The sequence below is a fragment of the Dama dama genome, chromosome 19 (assembly GCF_033118175.1).
Source record: "Dama dama isolate Ldn47 chromosome 19, ASM3311817v1, whole genome shotgun sequence".
NCBI lineage: Eukaryota > Metazoa > Chordata > Mammalia > Artiodactyla > Cervidae > Dama > Dama dama.
In genome coordinates, this window is record NC_083699.1 from 73398852 (window position 1) to 73420783 (window position 21932).

Consider the following 21932-nt stretch of genomic DNA (forward strand, 5'->3'; position numbering starts at 1 on the left):
CATGGGCTCTAGAGCATGCAGGCTTCAGTAGTTGTGGCACTTAGTTGCTCTGCGGCATGTGGGATCTTTCTGGATCAAGGGTTGAACTCATGTCTCCTGCATTGGCAGGTAGATTCTTTACCACTAGCCACCAGGAAAGACCCATGGTGTCTTTTGATGAATAGTTCTTTTTATTGGAGTATAGTGATTCAGTTATACATATATACATATTCTTTTTCATGTTATTTTCCATTATGATTTATTACAGGATATTGGATATAGTTCCCTGTTCTGTACAGTAGGTCCTTATTTTCATTTTATATATAGTAGTGTGTATCTCCTAATTCCCAACTCCTAAGTTATTCCTCATCCCACTTTCCCTTGGCAGCCACAAGTCTGTTCTCTATGTCTGTGAATTTGTTTCTGTTTCATAAATAAGTTCATTTGTGTCATATTTTAGATTTCATGCGTAAGTGATATTATACAGTATTTGTCTCTGTCTGATATACTTCACTTAATATGATAATCTCCATGTTGATTATGTATGATAAGGTCCATGTTGCTGCAAATGGCATTATTTCATTTTTTAAAAAATTCCATTCTTTTATATATATATCTCACCTTCTTTAGCCATTCACCTATCAATGAACATGTAGGTGCTTCCGTGTCTTGGCTATTGTAAACACTGCTGCGATGAGCATAGAGATGCAAATTTCTCTTCAAATTGCAGTTTTCTCTGGATATATGCCTAGGAGTGGGATTGCTGTATCATATGGTAACTCAATTTTTAATTTTTCAGGGAACCTCCATACTGTTCTCTATAGTGACTGAACCAATTTACATTCCCACCAACAGTGTGGGGATGGCTCCCTTTTCTCCACACCCCCTCCAGCATTTATTATTTGTAGATTTTTAGATGATGGCCATTGTGGCCAATGTGAGGTAGTACCTCATTGTAATTTTGATTTGCATTTCTCCAATAATTAGTGATGCTGAGCTTCTTTTCATGTGCCTGTGGCCCATCTGTATGTCTTCTTTGGAGAAATGTCTACTTAGATCATCTGCCCACTTTTTGATTTTGTTGTTGTTGTTTTTATTGAGTTGTATGAGCTATTTATATATTTTGGAAATTAAGTCCTTATCAGTTGCATCATTTGCAAATATTTTCTCCCAGTCTGTAGGTTGTCTTTTTGTTTGTTTATGGTTTTCTTTGCTGAACAAAAGCTTATCAGTTTGATTAGGTCCTATTTGTTTATTTTTACTTTTATTTCTATTGCCTTGGGAGATTGACCTAAGAAATCATTGATACGACTTATGTCAGAGAATGTTTTGCCTATGTTCTCTTCTAGGAGTTTATGGTGTCATGTCTTACATTTATGTTTTTAAGCCATTTTGAGTTTTGTGTAGGGTGTGACAATCTTTTCTTACTTCATTGATTTGCATTTTGATGTCCAGCTTTCCCAGCACGACTTGCTGAAAAGACCGTCTTTTCTCTATTGTATATTCTTGCCTCCTTTGTTGAAGATTAATTGACTGTAGGTGTATGGATTTATTTCTGGGCTCTCTAGTCTGTTCTATTGATCCATATATGACCCATGTCTGTTTCTGTGCTAATGCTGTGGTGTTTGATTACTGTAACTTTGTAGTATTGTCTGAAGTCTTGAAGGCTATGCCTCCAGTTTTGTTCTCTTTCTTCAGGCTTGCTTTGGCAATTCTTGGACTTTTATGGTACCATATAAATTTCAGAACTATTTGTTCTAGTTCTGAGAAAAATGTGGGTAATTTGATAGGGGTTACTTTAAATCTGTAGATTGCTTTGGGTAGCACAGCCATTTTAACAATATTAATTCTTCCAAACCAAGAGCATGGAATATCTTTTCACTTCTTTGAATCATCTTCAGTTTCCTTTATTGATATATTATAGTTCTCCGCATATAAGTCTTTCACCTCTGTGATCAGGTTTATTCCCAAGTTGTGTCTTTTGTTGGATGCAATTTTATTTTATTTTATTTTGGATGCAATTTTAAAAGAATGTTTTTTTTTTTCTTTTCCCTTTCTGATATGTCATTGTTAGTGTAAAGAAATGCAACTGATTTCTGTGTGTTAATCTTGTATCATGCTACCCTGCTGAATTCATTTATCAGTTCTAGTAGCTTTTGTGTGGAATCTTTTTGGTTTTCCATGTGTAGTATCATGTCATCTGCATATAATGACAGTTTTACCTCTCTGTGAATAGTTCTTAATTCTAATGAAGTCCAATTTATTGATTCTTTCCTTTTATGCTTAATGTTTTTTTATGTCCTGCTTCAAAAGTCTTTGCCTACCACAATGTCATGAAGACATTGTTCAGTGTATTATTCTAGATCTTCAATATTTTGCCTTCCACATTCAGCTCTATAATCTACCTCCAGTCAATATGTGTGTGTGTGCTGTGAGGATAGGCAAAGCTCACTTCCTCCCATGTGGATATTCTGGTCGTCCAGTACTATCACCACCTATGAAATTCCAGTGACACCCTGATTGTGAACCAAGTGTCAGCACAGGTGTGGGCAGTTACTGGACACAACTGAGTTCCATTGGTCTATTTTCTGTCATTGTACCAGTGTCTGGATCTGGTACCAACTGCCCCAGAAAGCATTCCCTATCTTAAGTTCCTTTGTGATCACTGCCATTCAAGTTCTATACCTTTTCTTGCACTGATTCCAAGGTTGATATTCCTAGAAAATTACCATCTTCACCTAAAAATTTTGCTTGTGTTGATGCCCAGATGTAGCTTTTTCTCATAAACTTTTTCTTTACCTTCAGTTAGCTCAGTTTTCTTTTAGATTTGTTGACATTTAAATTCTTTTATAGATCTTTTAAAAGCAAATATTTACTGTTGTTGTTTATGTTTACTGTTTCTTTCTTTGTTCTTAGTTCCTTAATTTTGCTAATTTATTTCTTTCCTCTCCTTTCTGAAGTTTTCCTAACTTTCAGAGTTGAGATTTTGTTTTCAATTCCACCTACTCTGTGCTATATGTCTTTAAGGATTTCATTTACTCCCTGGGTACTACTTTACCTAAACTGCATGTGTCCTGGGGTGTAGTACTTGCTTCATTTATTTTTAGAGAGTTTGTAATTAGGTTTCTGTTTCCTCAACTGGTGTGCTAAGTCGCTTCAGTCATGTCCAACTCTTTGTGACCCTGTGGACTGTAGCTCAACAGGCTCCTCTGTCCATGGGGATTCTCCAGGCAAGAATACTGTAGTGGGTTGCCATGCCCTCTTCCAAGGGATCTGCCCCATCCAGGGATCTAACCCTCCTCTCTTATGTCTCCCACATTGGTGGGTGGATTCTTTACCACTAGCACTACCTGGGAAGTGGAGAGACCACCTTTGAATTCTCCAGAGGAAATTTTCTTTTAATTACTGCAAGTTTATCTTATTGAATCTGGCTCAGGAATGTGGTCTGTGTAACAGCCTTTTACTTTTCTAGGTAGTTTTTTTTTTATTATATTTCAGAAAGTATAGAAAATAGTATAATAAACACCCACGCATCTACAAATCAGTAACAAGTAACAAGTCTTCTACATTTTGCCGAATTTACTGCACATCACAGGTACCATGCACTCTCCACATGCCTCCACCAGGCAAGCCACTGTTCTGAGGCTGGTGTCTGTCATTCCCACGGATATTTTTGTAGTTTCATAGACATGTTTATAGTTGTGTAGTCAAAGTAGTGTTTTGACCTGTGTATATGTATTACTCTGTATGTATTAATCAGCAATATGATTTTTTTTTTACTCAATGTTATGTTTTGGAATTCACTCCTAGATGTGTTTCCCTGGTTCAGCTGCTTTAACTACTGTGTATCTGCCTTGTGTGTACACGCTGTGGTTTAATTGTCCATTCTCCTACTGAGGGGCACTTAGGTTATTTTCAGCATTGCTGCGAGATGACCTGTGTGGGTGTCATATGCAGACACGTGATATCATCTCCAGGAGGCCCCACCTCCCCCCGGGGGGGGTGGGTAAGTTGTGCACCCTTGCAGCTTTCCCAGGTGTTACTAACCTACTCTGAAAACTGGAAACCTTGCCTGCATCTCAGAGCAGATCTTGTTTCATATACTTCAGACCATGCTTGTTGTTCTCAAACGTGAACATTTTTGCCAGTCTGATGGGTATTGGGGTCTGCACCACCAGAGGTCTGGTGATCCCCTAGATCTCACAGGACTCAACACAGAGTAAATCAGCACAGGGACCATGGCCTGGGGAGAAGTCGAGGGGTGCTAGACACAGGCCTCCCGAGGCCCTCCTGAGGATAGTGTCCCAGGCCTGCTGTGCGCTCTCCTGCCCAGGGCCAGGGGGCTCATCTTTCTGGAGTGGGGGCTCCGGGACACCACCGAAGGGGCAGGAACAGAAGCCCTTGGGAGTGACCCAGGACCACCTTACATGGGGGAGTGTCCAGCAAGGGTCTTCGTTGGAAACAACAGAAATGAACTGAGGTTAAACTGATCAGGAAAGGAATTTATTGGAAGGGACTGACGGCTCACAGGGGAGGGAAAATTGAAACCAGCTTAGGAACGAGCAGAGGAACAGGGGTTGCAGCAGAGCTCAGAGGGCGAGGATGAGAAACCAACTCCAAGCATTTATCTTCTCTTCCTTCATGTCACGTGAGGCTCAAACCCCTGGGAGAGCTGGGCTGCCAAGCCAGGTTGTGGAGGGAAGGTTGACACAGGACAGGGTGGGGGGAGGGGAGTTAGCACTGGAAGAAGTGGGTGTGCCGTTCCCAGGAGGGGTGACCTGGCAGCCTTCACGGCAGGGCCTGGGGCGGCGACGGGAAAGCTGTCTAGGCTATCAGTAAGGAGTCCAAGGTTGCAGATGACTGTGAGCTCTCACACTTTGGGGTGACCTTGAGAGGAACACTCAGCAGCAGGGCCCCAGGGCCAAGGCGGGAACACAGCAGGCTGGGCGGGAGCATGCGGGCTGGCAGAGCAGGGACACAGAGGAGGCTGGGCGGCAGCAGCTGGGCTGGCAAGAGGAGGTGGGCGCACAGCAGGCAGGGCGGCACACGGGGCGGCAGAGGAGGGACACGGAGGAGGAGGGTCTGCAGCAGGACGAGGGGGCTGAGCAGGGGGAGGCCTCACAGCACACGGGCCTGCAGCAGACAGGCCTGCAGCAGACGGGCTCACAGCAGGCCTGCTGGCAGGGGGAGGAGGTGCAGCAGGAGGACTGGCAGCTAGACGGCTGGCAGCATGAGGAGATAGAACAGGGGGAGGCTTCATAGCACACAGGTGTGCAACAGACAGGTGTGCAACAGACAGGTGTGCAACAGACAGGCCTGCAGCAGACAGGCCTGCAGCAGACGGGCTCACAGCAGGCCTGCTGGCAAGGGGAGGAGGTGCAGCAGGAGGACTGGCAGCTAGACTGCTGGCAGCCCAAGGCCAGGCAGGAGCTGCTGCAGGCTGGCTGGCAGCAGGGACTGGACTCGCAGCTCACTGGGGCGCAGAGGAGGGTCAGGCGGGGGGCCGGGGCGCAGCAGCTGGGGGCACAGCAGGGGGGCTCACAGCAGCTCTCTGGACAGTCATAGCTCAGGTCGCTGGAGCAGACAGACAGGGTGGAGGTGGCCATGGTGGAGGTGGAGGAGCTGGAGGAGGGTTTGAGTGTGTTTGTGTGTGTGTGTGTGTGTGTGTGTGTGTGTGTGTGAGGTGCTCAGGCTGTTGGCTTTATACCCCTCCTCTGTGTTGTGTGTTGTTCCAAAGAAGCTCACAACACCCTATCTTCCTGATTGGTATTTTGGACCCCGTGATCTCTCATTAGTGCCAGTTTTTGTTTGGTTTTATGAGGTATTGCTCAGCTCTTAAAACTCTTGAATGTATCTGGAAGTCTGCTGACACATCCTGAGCACCTTTCAGTTCAGTTCGTTGCTCAGTCGTGTCCGAGTCTTTGCGACCCCATAGACTGCAGCATGCCAGGCCTCCCTGTCCATTCACCAACTCCTGGAGTTTACTCAAACTCATGTCCATTGAGTCGGTGATGCCATCCAACCATCTCATCCTCTGTCATCCCTTTCTCTTCCCGCCTTCAATCTTTCCCAGCATCAGGGTCTTTTCAAATGAGTCAATTCTTCGCATCAGGTGGCCCAAGTATTGGAGTTTCATCTTCAGCATCAGTCCTTCCAATGAATATTCAGTACTGATTTCCTTTAGGATGGACTGGTTGGATCTCCTTGCAGTCCAAGGGACTCTAAAAAGTCTTTTCCAACACCACAGTTCAAAAGCATCAGTTCTTCAGCACTCAGCTTTCTTTATGATCCAACTCTCACATCCATACACGACTACTGGAAAAACCATAACTTTGACTAGACAGACCTTTGTTGGCAAAGTAATGTCTCTGCTTTTTAATATGCTGTCTAGGTTGGTCATAACTTTTATGACATTTATGACAGAACATAATATCAAGGTAGGAAGGGAATATGTCTGCAGTAATGTGTCAGGGGTCTGCACTGGCTGCATGAGAGATCCATCTAGCCTAACTGAGTGATACCCGGGACTGCTGTGTGCACACCTGGGGACCTGCTTATCTGTGCAGCAGGCTCAGAAATGCAAAGATGAACAAGCCAAGCCCTGAGCTGCCAGCCTAGGAAAGTCAAGTTCTTGGTGCCCTGTGATGCTGTGACTACCAGGTCCAGTGCAGTATGGTGTGCATCGGCCTGGAGGACTGATACCTCCCCCCGTGGGAGGACTCTGGGGGGCACTGATGCTTCTGCTAAGGCTGGGTGCTCAAATTCTCACCCTTCCTGGCTGTTCTGTGCTTCCAACAATGGGGCTCAGTCCAGGCCTCTCGACTCCTTGGAAGTCTATGGAAGGCAAGAGAGAGGTCTAGGATTTCAGTCAAATTGTGGGCTGAGTTGTCTGTCTGCATATTTTGAGTTATACAAATAAAATACATTTGAACCTGGCCTCTTGTGCTCAGGTTCCTGGCCTCTCTGGAGATCTATAAGATCTCATCTTATAGACTGGGAATGCATGAGACAGAGAGAGAAACAGACAGACACACACAGAGAGGAAGAGAGAAGGAGAGATGTCTGTTTCCATCTATGATAAGGAGCCAGTGCCAGATACTCTCCTGCCGAGGAGAACTTGAAAAGCTGGATAAAACTCAAACGTCTGTTCAAAGCTTTGGAGGGCTGCTGATGAAACTAAGAATTGAGAGGCAAACTTGTTGAATGTTAGGGAACTAACAGAGGTGAGCCAGCTTTTCCTGATGGCTTTTCCCTGAAATGTGGCTGACAAGTCTTGGCATTGAGTGCACAGAGGAGAAACATGGCCAAAGGCTGCAACTACAATGAAGAGAAGCCAGCAGAGCTCCCGAGATCTCAGGGGGCTGGAGAAAATTACATGGGGTTTGTGAACACGGAGGCAGCAAGGACTCGAGGGGACACGATCCCAGAGAAATGGGAGGTAGATCTCTAGAAATGTAGATTCAACCCTCAAGGCATCTGCTGAGTTTCACACTGTGCAGGGAAGATACTTAGAAGGTCATCAGAAAGTCACAGAAAGCCGAGCAGAGTTTTTGCAGTGTCTACCAAGGAGACAAAACCCAGAGTTAAGACTAGCCAAAAAGAAGCAGTTCTCAGCCAGGACCCCAGAGAGCTCAGTCCTGGGAGTGGGGAAAACCAGACAAAGACCAGCGCTTACAGAGTTTGCCCCCCAGCCTCACAACAATAACAGTCCTCTGCCACACCCAAGCCATCTGCCCAGGGTGCAGTGAATCTCTTCAGGAGAAGAGAAAACTTCAGAGCTGCTAGGAGTTTGCATATACAACCTCAGACATTCAATCAAGGATGAGAGTCATGCCAAGAGTAGCACCAAGAGATAAAACAGACAGTAGAAACAAACCCATCGGTGACACAGCATCAGAGCTGTCAGACACAGCTTTTTAAAGTAACTGGGATGAATATGCTTAAGAAAACAGATGTAAGGATGGACAGTTTTATCTAAAACTGAAATATTATAAAAGAAGTAAGTAGAAATTCTGGACTCAAAAAATTGCAAAAATGTAATAACAGTATTTATGACTTGATAGGTGGATTTAATAGTAGAAGAGACGGCCAGAGGGTGGATTACTGATAGAAGCTATGAAGCATTTAGGATGCGGTTAGAGCGTAAAAAGGAGGGAAGGTAACTGAATAAATATGGGAGAACGTGGTGAAGCAATTTCACTTTTTTTTTTCCTCCTTGGAGCCCAAAATGAAAGCAAGAGATATAATGGGGGATATTTGAAGAGATCATGGTAAATATTTTTCTAAAACAAAGATTCAAGCTACAAACTCAAGCAATAATATAAACCTTAAGAGAACTAAACCTTAAGAGAACTAAATATTAACGAAGCACACCTAAGTGCATCATAATGAAGCTGATGAAAGTCAAAGATAAAGATTAATTGTTGAAAACAATCAGAGGAAAAGTAAACATTAACTTCATAGTTGCAGCAGAAGATTTATAGTAGTTTTCCCATCAGAAAAGAGGAAAGTTAGGAGGCAGTGAGAGGGCATCTTTAAGGGGGCTGAAAGAAAATAACTGCAAACCTGTAAGAACACCATCAAAGGTGAAGGTGAAACAAAATGATGCCAGACAAAAACTGAGCAAATTCAACACCAGAAGACCAACTTAAAATTAGCATTAAAGAGAAATCTCCAGGTACAATGATTGAAAGGCAGACAGGCTTGCAGCATACAGGTGTGTGATACACAGGTGTGTGCAGACAGATGTGTAACAAACAGGTGTTTAACAGGCTTGCAGCAGACAGGTATGCAACAGACTTGTGTGTAACAGGCAGGTGTGTGAATGACAGGCTTGCAGCAGACTGGTGTGCAACAGTGCATGCTCAGCCCCTCAGGCATGTCCGACTCTTTGTGACCTCATGGACTGCAGCTCACCAGGCTCCTCTGTCCATGGGACTTTTCAGGCAAGAATACTGGAGTGGGGTGCCATTTCCTCCTCCAGGGGATCCTCCCTGTGTAGCAGATGGGCCTGCAGCAGACGGGCCTGCAGCAGCCCTGCTGGCAGGGGGAGGAGGTGCAGCAGGAGGGCTGGCAGCTGGACTGCTGGCCACATGAGGCCGGGCAGGAGTAGCTACAGGCTAGTTGGCAGCAGGGGCTGGACTCGCAGCTCACTGGGGTGCAGAGGAGGGTCAGGCGGGGGCCCGGGGCGCAGCAGCTGGGGGCGCAGCAGGGGGCCTCGCAGCAGCTCTCTGGACAGTTATCCTCCTCCGTCCATCAGGAGGAGCCGGTGCAGGAGTCACAGGACCCGGGCAGGCAGATCCGGCTGCCGTAGCAAGGTAGAGGCAACCATGGTGGTGGTGGAGGGGCTGGAGGAAGGTGAGGATGTGAGTGTGTGCGTGAGTGAGTGTGTGAAGTGTCCGGGCCGCTGGTTTTGGTTTCCCCTCCTGGTGTGTGTATTGTCCTGGGGGAGGTTCTACACCCTCCCTCCTGGTCGCTGTTGAGAGCAGATTCAGAGAACAAGTGGCAACTGTTCCTGTCCCAGGAGCTCAGTTCTCTCTTGAAGTCAGCTTTGAACGTCTTTACTTGTTTTTGGCCTAGAAAGCAACCCTGGGTGGAGTGTAAGCTATCTTGTTTTCACCAGTGTCACTAGGAGCAGAGGTGGACCCGTGTCTGTGGGCGCTGGGTCCTGGCCTGGTCAGGGTGAGTACTCCTGGGGTTGCCGGTCTGGCTGAACAATGTTGTGTGGCTGGAAGGTCAGAGAGGAGGTGTGTTTGGTTCTAAATAACGATAATGTGAGTCCTGGTCAGCAGGCAGCCCTGGCCCAGTGTTCAAGGCAGTGGTGACAGCCCCACAGACTGGCCGGCTCACACAACACGAATGGGTCTTAGTCTGGACGTCAGACGTCGGAGGTTAACACTGTCTGAGGCTCTGGGGGACAAGCTGTCCCAGGGTCTCTTAGCTCTCCCCTGGATTCTGTGACTTTTCTGGCAATTCTTGGGGTTCCATCACTTGTAGAAGCATCACTCCAGTCTCTGCTTCCATCATCACAGGGCATTTTCCACACGGGCACATGTCTGCGTCCAAACTTCCCCTTTCGATGAGAACACGAGTCAGGTGGGATTAAGAGACACCCAGAAGACCTCATCATACCTTGATTAATCTGCAAAGACCCTATTTCCAAATAAGGTCAAACTCACAGGTACTGGGGCTGGGGCAGCAGCATCTTCTCGGGACACAACCAGCCCCTGGTAAGTGCTGTCCCTGCCCTGAGGCTGATGCAAGGCCAGGCTCTGGGTGGAAGGAGTCTAGCAGGCATCCTTTCTCCTTCCTCGGGGACATTCATGAAGGGCAGGGTGCAGGCAGCAGGTGGCCTGACAGGTTCAGAGCACACATAGGCCTTCTGCTGGTCCAGGCATGGTCTGAACTTGTGGGGTGATTTTTTTAGTTTATTTTATGGAATAACCACACAAGGAGCACAAAGAAGTCACATATGCCCCTCTCCAGCTTTCTCTGGTGTTAACATCACATGGAAGTGTAGATCAGCTACCAAGTCTTTGAAACCAGCATTGGGACATCACTATTCACTAACCCTTCATGGATCACAGCCTTGTTGTGGCAATGGGGCTTGGGTAACTCAATGAAACTATGAGCCATGCTATGTCGGGCCACCCAAGACAGATGAGTCATTCGTCAGAAGAGTTCTGACAAAATGTGGTCCACTAGAAAAGGAAATGGCAAACTGTTCCAGTATTCTTGCCGCGAGAACCCCACGAACAGTATGAAAAGTTTTTCTACGAACAAGAGGCAGGTGGAGGATGTGGAGGGAGGGTCTGTCCCAGGAAGGGTCCTACTCAGTTACAGTCTCTGCCTATCAAGGGACTGGTCCATTTCGTCTAAGATGCGGATATGCAGGCATAATGCTATTGTAGAGTCTCTTCATTGTTCTTTTAATTCCTCCTTTTAAAATTTTATTTTATTGAAGTATAACCGACTTACAATCTTATATTAACTTCTGCTGTACTGCAAAGTGATTCAGTTATACATATATATATATATTCATTTTCAAATTCTTTTCCATTGTGGTTTAATCACAGGATATTGAATATAGTTGCCTGTGCTCCACAGTGACACCTTGCTGTTTATCCACCCTATAGATAATAGTTTGCATCTGTTAATCCCAAGCTCCCACTCCATCCCTTGCCCTCTCCCCTCCCCCCGGCAACCACAAACCTGTTCTCTATGTCTGTGAGTCTCTTTTCTATTAACTTTTGAAAAATGTTCAATGATATCTCATTTTTCCTTTTTTGACATTGATACATTAATCACAGGATATTGAATATAGTTGCCTGTGCTCCATAGTGACACCTTGCTGTTTATCCACCCTATAGATAATAGTTTGCATCTGTTAATCCCAAGCTCCCACTCCATCCCTTCCCCTCTCCCCTCCCCCCTGGCAACCACAAACCTGTTCTCTATGTCTGTGAATCTCTTTTCTATTAACTTTTGAAAAATGTTCAATGATAACTCATTTTTCCTTTTTTGACATTGATACATCGTTTCTTCTTATTCCACCCCCGCCCCCATCAGTCTGGTAGAAGTTTATCAATTTTATTGATCTTCTCCAAGACCCAGCTTTGGTTTCGGTGAATTTTCCTTTTGTTTCGGTCACAGTGATTTTCATCCTTCTCCTCCCTTCTGCTCACGGTGGATTCCATTTGCCCTTTTAGTTTAAGTTTCTTCAAGCGAAGCCTCTATGGTTGACTTGATACCATCTTCCTTTTCTCCTGGAAGCCCTGGGACCACAGACCTTTCCTCTCCTTCAGCTGCATCCACACGCCTCTCTGTGCTGGCCATCCTGGTCTGTAACTGGAGGCTTGGAATGGTCTGGTCTCCATGGCTCTTTTCACTCTGATTTCATCATTGCATGAGTTTTCAGGATAATAGAGTCAGAGCACTCGCACGCACAGGATTTGGAAGCAGCCGAGCCTCTAGTTGCTGAGTGTTTGGACTTCCACCTCCTGTAGCCCGAGGCCACTGCAGCCCCATTCATCACTGTCTTGTTTTCACTCACCAGGAGGACACGCGAAAAGGGAACATGAAAAGCTGGCTGGATCACGGGATAATCGTGCCCTGCAGGAGTGAGCGGTGTTTCTATTGCAAAGGTCCCTGGGGCGGGTGCTGCCCCTCCATCCTGGCCTCACCCACCTCTGCTCCTGGCAGGAGAAGACAGGGAGGAGGCTCTTTGGACCACTGGCGGCGCCTTCTGTGGGTGGGACCCTGCGGGCAGCTGAGCATCCTGTGCCAACCCCCTGTCTGCGTGCCAGCCCCACTGCCTGCGTGATGCGCGTGCTGTCTTTGTCTCCTGAATATCCAAGCGCCTGGTGAGGTCAGGCAGTTGCTGGACCCTATAGAGAACATCTGAGAACGGAAGGTTCAGGTTTGGACTGGTTCCACTCCGTGTGTGGACTTCCCTGCGTCAGCTGACTGAGGGATCCTGGAAGCCCTGTTACCTGTTTACACGACGTGAACTAAAGTCAGCTGCTTGCCAGCCACGTGGCTCTTAGGGGACCTGCTTGCAGCCCCAGCAGCTGTCCTTTCATAGGCAGACACAGAGCTTCTCGAAAATTCACAGGAATGTTAAAGTGGGACCTACAAAGTGGCCTAGCACAGGACTGACTGCACTGGCCTTGCGGGGTGGGCGGTCCATCTGCCTGTCACTGGGAGGCAGTCTGACTCGGGGGGCAGCTCCTGCCTGCCTGACGATGTTCCAATCCCTCCCGCAACCCCACAGGAAAGGGGGTCCAGGCCTCTGAGAGGTCAGGTTGCAGGAGAGCTTGTGCCACGGCCACGATTGTCACTGTACCCTCTGATGGGCCCTCTGGACAACTTCCCGCATTCTGAGAGCCCTTGGCTCCGGGGCTAACACAGACCTTGGAGGGTGATGAGGGAGGGGATGTGTGTGAGTTCAAAAGTGTGGATGCAAGAGAAGGGCTTAGCCCAAGCTGACCCTGGGGGCTCTTCACGCCTGCCGGTCATTCATTGCTGGCATCCTGCTCTCTTGACACCTCCCCTGTAGCTTCCGTGGCTCGGTCACCACACAGCTGTGGCTTTCCAGGCTGTGGACGTCCAAGGGATATGCCAGGCTCAAGCCGAGACAGCCCATCCCATCGAAGCCCAGTGGCCCAGCCTCCCTCCACATCCCTTCAGCGCCTTTTTAAAAAGTGAAGAAAAGCCGATTTAAACACAGAACAGGGACAGGAACGATTTCCCCCTTTTGTGCTCCATCTTTTATTTAAGTTGAAATCTGGCTGATTTACAATATTGTTAATTTATTCTGTACAGTGAAGCGATTCCGTTATACTATACATATACATATGCCTTCTCTTTTATATTCTTTTTCATTATGGTTTATGATAGGATACTGAATATGATCGCCTGTGCTCTACAGTGATCCCTTGTTGTTTATCCATCCTACATAGAATAGTCTGCATCTGCCAATCCCAAATTCCCAATCCTTCCCTCCCCGACCCCACTTCTTGGCAACCAGAGGTCTGTCCTCTGTGTGTCTACGTCTGTTTCTATTTTGCCGATAAGTTCATTTGTGTGATACATTAGGTTCCACATATAAGTGACATCATGTGGTATTGTCTTTGTGTGATTTTCTCTGCCTAGTATAATACTCTCTAGTTTCATCCATGTTGCTGCAAATGGCATTAATTCATTCTTTTTTATGGCTGAGTAATATTCCATTGTGTATATGTACCACATATTCTTCTGCTCACCTGTCGATGGATGCATAGGTTGCTTCTGGGCTCCATCTGAATATTTTTTCCTGTTTCTTTTTTTAACCAGTGTAACAGGGGGAAATTATACCTTGTCGCTGTGTAATTTGCTTTTGTCTGACTGATCAGGCTGTTTGGGCTGTTTCTTTCTCAGGTTGCCTGCCTTCGGGGCAACGACTGTTCTCATGTTTTCCTTGCTGGTGTCCTGGGTGTCTTGCTCCTGCTGTGTGTCAACTCCTTGTCAGTTTTAAATCCCGACCGGGCTCTGTTCTGTGAATACAGTGTGGCCCATGGTGTCCTTTCTTGGGCAGAAATTCTTCTTTTGATGTGAGCAGATGATCCAGCTTCCTTCTGATGGTTTGTTATCTAGTGCTGAGAAACCTTCCTTAACCTCAGATCACAAAGACAGCCCCCAACCTCTCCCTCTAACTTGGAGGTCCCACTTCCCACCCTGCCTGGAGCTGACTCTGTGTGCCCTGTTCAGAGAGGAATGGGCCTGGGTTTTTCTCTCTGCTGAACCCCAACTTTCCCATCACCACCCACAGGTCAACCATCCCTCCTTACTAACTATACCTCCACGGTGCCTGAACTGCTGTCATCCTACCTGGGGGTGTCTGAGCTCTCATCTCACCCCGTCACTGGTCCATCTGCCTCTCCTTGGGCCCAAACTGGACTCTCTGTTGCTCGGGCAGTGTGGTCAGTCTCACTGCCCTGCAGGGACCCCTAATTCTTGGCAGTGAACTTGCTCCTAGTCCCTGAGCTCCCAGGGAACTCAATGAAATCCAGAGTGAAGAAGACCTCGTTGGCTGTTCTCCCTCCCTTCCCACCTCTAATGGAGGGGCCATCTCAGAGACCATCTGAAGCTGGCCTGTGGCTCACACCTGGGCATCCAACAAAGGCAGTTGTTCCTCGCCACCCCCCACCCAACGAATAACCTCAGTCTTCACAGTCCCCAGTCCCCGTACAGGAGGCCTCCCTAAGGGATTATTCTCAGGCATGAGGAGCCTGGCTTCTGGCCAGAAACGCTTTGCATACTCTCTCGGCCAACCTCAGGCCTCCCCACAGGCCTCCCCAGGATGCTGCCCTGCCCAGGTTCGGGACACAGCCAGGCACTGCCATTCTAGAGGGAGCTCTTCGTCCCCAGCCCCGGGCCTCCTCTCAGGCCTCCTGTGAAGACACTTCACACTCTGGCCCTTCCTTCTTCTCCCTCTCCTGCCCCGGGACTCATTCTGCAGGAGGCTTTTGTCCCAGGGTCCCTGGCCTGGCCCCAGTGGGCTCCCTTCCAGGGGAAGATAGGGTTTTGCTTTCTGCCTTGTCTGTTGCTGTGATCAGCTCCTCCAGCCCCAGGTTGCTCAACTCTTTCTTCAGCTGCGCTGAGTAACTGACAGGGCCGGTCACCACCCTCCCATCTTACAGATGAGGCAATTGAGGCTCAGAAGGTGCAGCGAGTCAATCTTGGGCCAGGTCTTACGAGGATGAGGTCGGGGTTACGACCTATGTGTAGCCAACTTTGAGTTTATCTCTGCGGCTGCTACACCCTCTTTGCTAAATTATGAGCACCAGGGGACAACTGTTTATTTTGGAAACTGGCATTTCAAGAAGCTTTTGTGGAATAGATGAAGACCACCCGAATGAGAACAAGACCCAAAGGAGAACAAGCCAGTCTATTTCACGCTGGCTCCAGCAGGCGGTCTGCCACTGTCACCTGGGTTTGGCAGAGGCTCAGGCACAGCCTGGAGTGGCCAGAAAGGCCCGGGTGTGGTCTGATGGAGGCTGTTGGCGTGCGAAGCGGGGTGGATCAGAAGCTGTGCCCATGTGCCCTGGTCAAGGAGCAGGTCTGGTTTTCTCCGTGTGGCCCTGAACTGGACTTGGGGACAAATGTTAGGGAAGCTGGTGGTCACTGACCACGTTCTGGGCAACAGTGCAAAGGCTGTGGGCTGGCTTCCAGGCTGGTCACTGCAGAGGTTGTAGGGCAGACCTCTCTTGGCCATGTCTATGGCTTGCCCATTGTCCATCTGTGTGTCCAGCCTCCCAGGAGGTGCTGGTGACCGTGCCACATCTATTAGAGTTATCTTGCTGAACTCCATCACTGCATGTCCAAATGTCCTTTGTGAACACTGACCTTTATGAAATCAGTCATTCAGTGGTTCCTGCATGAGCAGGACTTCCCCAGGAAGACGAACACACCGTCTCTTTAACCTGCAGAACTCTCGGCAGGGCGGGGGTGTGGAGGCTGCTCGGGCTGCACAGTGGGTAGTGGAGTGGTGGGGGGGCAGGGTACCAGGAAGAGGCTGTCTCAGTTAACAATGGAGGGAGAGGCTTGAGCTGGGATTAGTGGAATCCAGGTCTCCCTAGTTGCCGTGCCTGGGGCTTGGCCAGGTCAAGTCTTGCCCCAGCAGCTGGGCAGCCTGCCTGGTGGAGGGCACATATTTCTTGAAGGAGGGGCTGGATCTCTGTGGGGCCATAGCTAAAACCTTGACAGTGGGCCCACTGCCAGGCAAGGCCCATGTACCCTGTGTCTCTCATTTTGGGGGTGAATTTAGGGTGAGCAATGTTCACTTACAGCCCCAGGCTCTCCAGGGGCCCTTCCCAGGTACAACCTCACCCCTCACCTGGGCAGCCCAAGGCTGGGGTCAGGATCCGGCTCCCGAAACAGACTCCCCTCCACCTCCGACCATGGCATCTGCCTGAGAGCCCTGCCCCCGACACATACAGCTAATGCTCCTGCCCTTGACGTTCAGGTACATCAGAGCCCAATCCTTGAGTAGTGTAGTTTGCAGCATGCGTGCTTTCCAAAGCGAAGGCCCCACCATGTGCCGCTTCTCATGTTCAGTGGTGGAAATGACAATTGTGACCGGCCCTCCCATCACAGAGCAGCATCCATCCCTCCCTCACCACATCCTCCAAAGGGTCTCGCCTGTCTGTCCTCCCAGACCCTGCTCAGGCCACCACATCCCTGGGTCCCCAGCGCTGCTGCCCAGCTGGCGTGAGCCTAAAATCGGTGTCCGATCTGCCCTCAGTCCCTGCACCCTCAGGTAGGTCCACAGCCGGTGGGTGCCTCCAGACACACGAGGATGCCCCTTGGCCCTCTCCAGGAGGATGTCAGCATCCCTGGCTGTGCCCCAGGCTTGATGGCCCCTAACTCTGAAACTTGTTGAGCACTGGGGGTGGGACAGTGTGGTCTGGTTTTAAGAGCCCAGGTTCCTTGCTTGTTGAGGCCACCCACTTTCCCCATAAGAATCTCCTGCCTTCTGGGTAGAATCCCTCTGTTCTCTGGACCTCGCCCCTCCCCCCACCCACCCTGGTCTGCTCTGGTCCCTCTCAACGCTGACCTTCCACGTTTTGTGCTCTGACTTGGAGTGGCTATCGCCCGCAATGCAGGAGACCCCGGTTCAATTCCTGGGTCAGGAAGTTCCGCTGGAAAAGGGATAGGCTACCCACTCCAGTATTCCTGGGCTTCCCTTGTGGCTCATCTGGTAAAGAATCCACCTGCAATGCAGGAGACCTGGGTTCGGTCCCTGAATTGGGAAGATCCCCTGGAGAAGGGAAAGGCTCCCCACTCCAGTATTCTGGCCTGCAGAATTCCATGGACTGTATAGCCCATGGGGTTCCAAAAAGGCAGACACAATTGAGCGACTTTCACTTCACTCCTCTCTTCTCTGGACTCAGTGTTTTTCCTCTTAGCTGGTTTGGAGAGACCTTTCCCTTCCTAAATCCCCTTAATCTAATGGAGAAAACACGCTCCTTGTCTTCTGCTTCATCCTCCCCGTTTGTGACACCCCGCAGGTGGGAGCCTCCACAAAGCCCCCTCTGGTCACCCTCTGGGGCCGAGCAGAGCAGCCTTGGGGCGGGTGGGGCTGGGCCTGAGTGCGGTGGGAGTGCACTGGTGCGTCCTTTGTTCTCATGGCCGCAGCCCTGCTGACTTTGCTGACCCATCCCCATAGTGCCCTGACCGCCAGCTCCATTCAGGCTCAGGTCTCCTAGCAGGACCGCCAGGCCCCTAGGGAGACAGCTCTGGGGCGTGGCTTTTCATTTGCACGTGCCTGTCACTTATCCCAGCCAAGGCCTGACACATGGTGGCCAAGTCTGGAAGGGTCCAAGGGGCAGCCATGGGCTCTGCCCCGAGCCAGTCCTTCCCTCCCACTGTGGGGCCAGGGGGTGGTGGGGTTGACACGACCCCCGCCACTAGTCACAGGTGCTCACCCGGCTCCCCACTGTCCTTTCCTACCATCTGGCCTTGGGTGTGTTTTGTCTGATGACCTTGAACTTCAGAACAGGAGCCTGCTTGCTCCTCTACAGCGTGTGGAGGAGGCAGTGCCCGCGCCAGGGTGAGCCCAGGTCTTGTCAGGTGCCCGCCCTCCAGCAGCACAGGGAACCTTACAGACGGCTCTGCAGGGCATGGATGCGGTACCTGCCACGTCCAGACCCGGATGCTTCCCGCGTGGGAGCCTGTCTCCTGGGCACCTGGGGCTAGGCAGGGCCTTCCTGGACCTCCAGCAGGCCCAGCACAGCGCCTGTCAGTCGGAGGACAGGGTGGAGGCGTGGGGAGGAGAGATCACGGCAGACCATTGGGTTGTAAGCAATCTGTGCCTCTGTCTGCTCACTGGTTAGAGGGAAGTTGTGACACCCAGCTTGCAGAGCTCTTGTGAAGATGCTGAAGTCACACCCGGGCACCCTGTAACCCACCTGTGATTTCCTTGACACAGACCTGCGGCCCCTGGATGTGCTGGCAGAGGCGGTCCCTCCCGATGGCTCTGCAGTCGGGGTCAGGGTGATGCAGGTCCAAGGCGCACGAGGACTCCAGCTCTCAGCCGCCACGCCCCATGCCCTGAGCTTCCCTGCTTCGAGGATTTTCTTCAGATGTGACCTCTTCCCGGAGGAATTTTCCATCGTTGTGACCTTGAGAGTCCCCAGCCTGCCCCCTAAGGTCAGTGACTCCTCCTGCTCTACCTGTAGAGCCTGTGGCTTTACCCCTGTGCCTTTGCGTGTTCCCCATGCCAGAGTGTGCAGAGGGCACGACCCGCCCATCAAGAGGTCAAGAGTGGCCGGCCTTGGTAGGTACTGAGGTGCCCATTGCTGTGAGTGTGCAGGCAGGGCCTGCGTGACCGTCGCCAAGGGTCTGTATAGCAGCTGTAACTTTCCGGTGTGCTTAGCTGTCAAAGGCGAGGGATGATGCCGCAGGTTTTACTTTGACGTCCTATGGCAGGAAATGTGAACAAAATAACAAAACATACCCTTCTGGGGTCTGCTTACCTGTGATTTGCAGTCCCATCCAGCCCAGATCCAGCTAACATCCCCATCCTCTCCTGCCAGGACGGGAGCACTTTGGAAGGTTCCGCAGGGTCCGGGAGAGGCAATTGCTAGGCATGCAACCCATCCTTCATGTTCCAAGTCAGGATCCTCCATCTTCTCTTAGCAGTGTCCATGCGGGCTCAGTTGTGTCCAACTCTTTGTGACTCCATAGACTGTAGCCCACCAGGCTCCTCTGCCCATGGAATTTTCCAGGGAAGAATACTGGAGTGGGTTGTCATTTCCTCCTCCAAGAGATCTTCCCGACCTAGGGATTGAACCCACGTCACCTGAATTGGCAGGTGGATGTTTTACCACTGAGCCACCTGGAAAGCCCCATCCTTCCATAACCGAGACTCTTGCTGTGGGTTTTCTGTCAACTGTGATTCCATCCTGATACTCTCCAGGGACTTCTGCTCGATCATCCTCTCTGCTTTCATTCTGCACAATCTACCTGCAAACCCATCTGCTGAGTTTTCAGCTCCAGCCATTGCATTTTCAGTACTTTAATTTCCATTGTCTTCTATTTTATGTAATTTTCAGTTCTCAGGTAGAAGTCTTTGTCATGTCAACTACTTTCTTGAACAAGATTCAATCCGCGGGTCTCCCAGAAAATTGACTCCATCTCCTTATTTCCTGTGATTCTCAGTAACCTTTTAAAAACAGGTTTGTTGAGCCATGATTCAGATATCTGAGGTGCACATGTCAGGGCGTTGGGTGCAGTCAACCTCCAAGCACAACCCTCACCACAGCCTGTTGTAGCTCATGCCTGTTACCTCAGAAGGAAGCCCTTAGCCCATTGGCTCCCACCCTTCACCCCACACTCCCCACCCCCAGCCCTAGGCAGCAACCCGTTGACTTTACATTATCTTTGGGTTTGCCTGGACGTTTCATAGCACTGGAATCATATAATATATGGTCTTTGTAACTGGCTTATGTGGTATGTGTCCAAGGTTCACCCGTGTCATAACGTGTATCAGGGCTTCACTCGTTTTTGTGGCCACACCATAGATTACTGTGAGGATATACCACATTTTGATCACCCCATCCATCACTGATGGACATTTGGCTTGTTGCTATCTTCTGGATATTATGAATAATGCTACTATAAACATTCATGTGCACATTTTTGTACTGGCATGGATTTTCATCTCTCTTGGGTATATACTTAGTGCAGTTGATGGCTCTTACATCAATGGGTTAACATTTTAGAAACTGCCAGACTGTCTCCCAAAGTCGCTGCACCATCTGACATCCCCATCAGCCCTGGATGAAGGTGGCGGTTTCTCCACATCCTCCCCAACCCTTGTTGGTATCTGACTTCATTATTCTAGTGACCTTTGTGGGCATGAAGCAGTATCTCACTGTGGCTTTGATTTCATTCCCTTGATGAGTAGTGATGGTGTGTATTTTTTCATGTGCATACCAGCCATTTACGTCTCTTCTTTGGAGGAATGTCTATTCAAGTCCTCTGCCTAGTTTTTAATTGGATTATTTGCCTTTTAAATTGTTGTGTTATGAGAGTTCTTTATATATCCTATATATATATCCTTGTGCTATACAGGATTTTCAAATATTTTCCCCCATTCTATGGATTGTATTTTCACTTTCTTGATGGTCTCCTTTGAAGTACAAAATGTTTTAATTTTGATGAAGTCATATTTACCTATTTTTTTTCTTGCTTATACTTTTAAAGCCATATCTTAGAATCCAGTGCCAGATCTGAGGACATGAAGATTTATCCCAAAGTTTTCTCTAAGAGCTTTATAGAATTAGCTTTAAAAAAAATTTTTTTTTAAATAACTTAAAAAAATTTTTTTGGTTGTGCTGAGTCTTCGTTGTTGACACAGAGACATCCATGTCCTGGCTATTATAAACAGTGCTGCGATGAACATTGGGGTACACATGTCTCTTTCAATTCTGGCTTCCTCGGTGTGTATGCCCAGCAGTGGGATTACTGGGTCATATGGCAGTTCTATTTCCAGTTTTTTAAGGAATCTCCACACTGTTCCCCATAGTGGCTATACTAGTTTGCATTCCCACCAACAGTGTAAGAGGGTTCCCTTTTCTCCATACCCTCTCCAGCATTTATTGTTTTTAGATTTTTGGGTAGCAGCCATTCTGACTGTCATGAGATGGTACCTCATTGTGGTTTTGATTTGCATTTCTCTGATAACGAGTGATGTTGAGCATCTTTTCATGTGTTTGTTAGCCATCTGTATGTCTTCCTTGGAGAAATGTCTGTTTAGTTATTTGGCCCATTTTTTGATTGGGTCATTTATTTTTCTGGAATTGAGCTACAGGAGTTGCTTGTATATTTTTGAGATTAATTCTTTGTCAGTTGCTTCATTTGCTATTATTTTCTCCCATTCTGAAGGCTGTCTTTTCACCTTACTTATAGTTTCCTTTGTTGTGCAAAAGCTTTTAAGTTTAATTAGGTCCCATTTGTTTATTTTTGCTTTTATTTCCATTACTCTGGGAGGTGGATCAGAGAGGATCCTTGTGTGATTTATGTCAGAGAGTGTATATAGCATTATTGATTGACAGTTTATACTTTGAGCAATTTGAGAATACATGGTCCCATTGACTCGGGTCTCCATTGTTTCTGATGGGAAGCCAGCTGTAAGTCTTACTGGGATTACCTTGTGAGTGACTCAGCATTTTTCTCCTTCTCCTTTTGAGATTTTCTCCATGTTTTTGACTTTCAGTGTATTTACTAGGATGTGTCTGTTTGTGACTCTTATGTGTGTATCTCATTTGGAATTTATTCAACCTCCTGGATGTGTAGGTTAAAGTTATTCAATACATTTATGCAGTTTTAACCTATTATTTCTTTAAGGTAATATTTCTCCATTGTGGTCTGACTGCCACGCAGTCCTATAGTCGAGTCCCCAGCCCCAC

At 48.4% G+C, this 21932-nt stretch overlaps 2 protein-coding genes across 2 annotated transcripts in view; one reads left to right on the plus strand and one right to left on the minus strand.

Annotated features, from left to right (window-relative positions):
- The window catches only part of TSPEAR (thrombospondin type laminin G domain and EAR repeats), a 184354-nt gene that overhangs the window by 64902 nt on the left and 97520 nt on the right, over positions 1-21932 (plus strand). Inside the window, exon 2 of the mRNA XM_061167454.1 lies at positions 18449-18669. Coding sequence (XP_061023437.1) covers positions 18449-18669 — 221 coding nt within the window. The remainder of the gene's footprint in view (positions 1-18448; positions 18670-21932) is intronic.
- LOC133074000 (keratin-associated protein 10-8-like) lies at positions 4798-5585 on the minus strand. Its single transcript, XM_061167978.1, has 2 exons — positions 5188-5585; positions 4798-5112 (listed from the first exon to the last, which is right to left on the minus strand). The coding sequence occupies exons 1-2, from the start codon at positions 5583-5585 to the stop codon at positions 4881-4883; spliced, it is 630 nt and encodes a 209-aa protein (XP_061023961.1). The 3' UTR covers positions 4798-4880.

Coding starts and splice junctions, on each gene's coding strand:
- LOC133074000 (XM_061167978.1), bottom strand. CDS start 5,585: ATGGCCACCTCCACCCTGTCTGTCTGCTCCAGCGACCTGAGCTATGAC. Junction 5,113..5,187: donor TGCCAGCCGTCTAGCTGCCA/GTCCTCCTGCTG, acceptor TGTCTGCTGCAG/GCCCGTGTGCTGTGAGGCCT.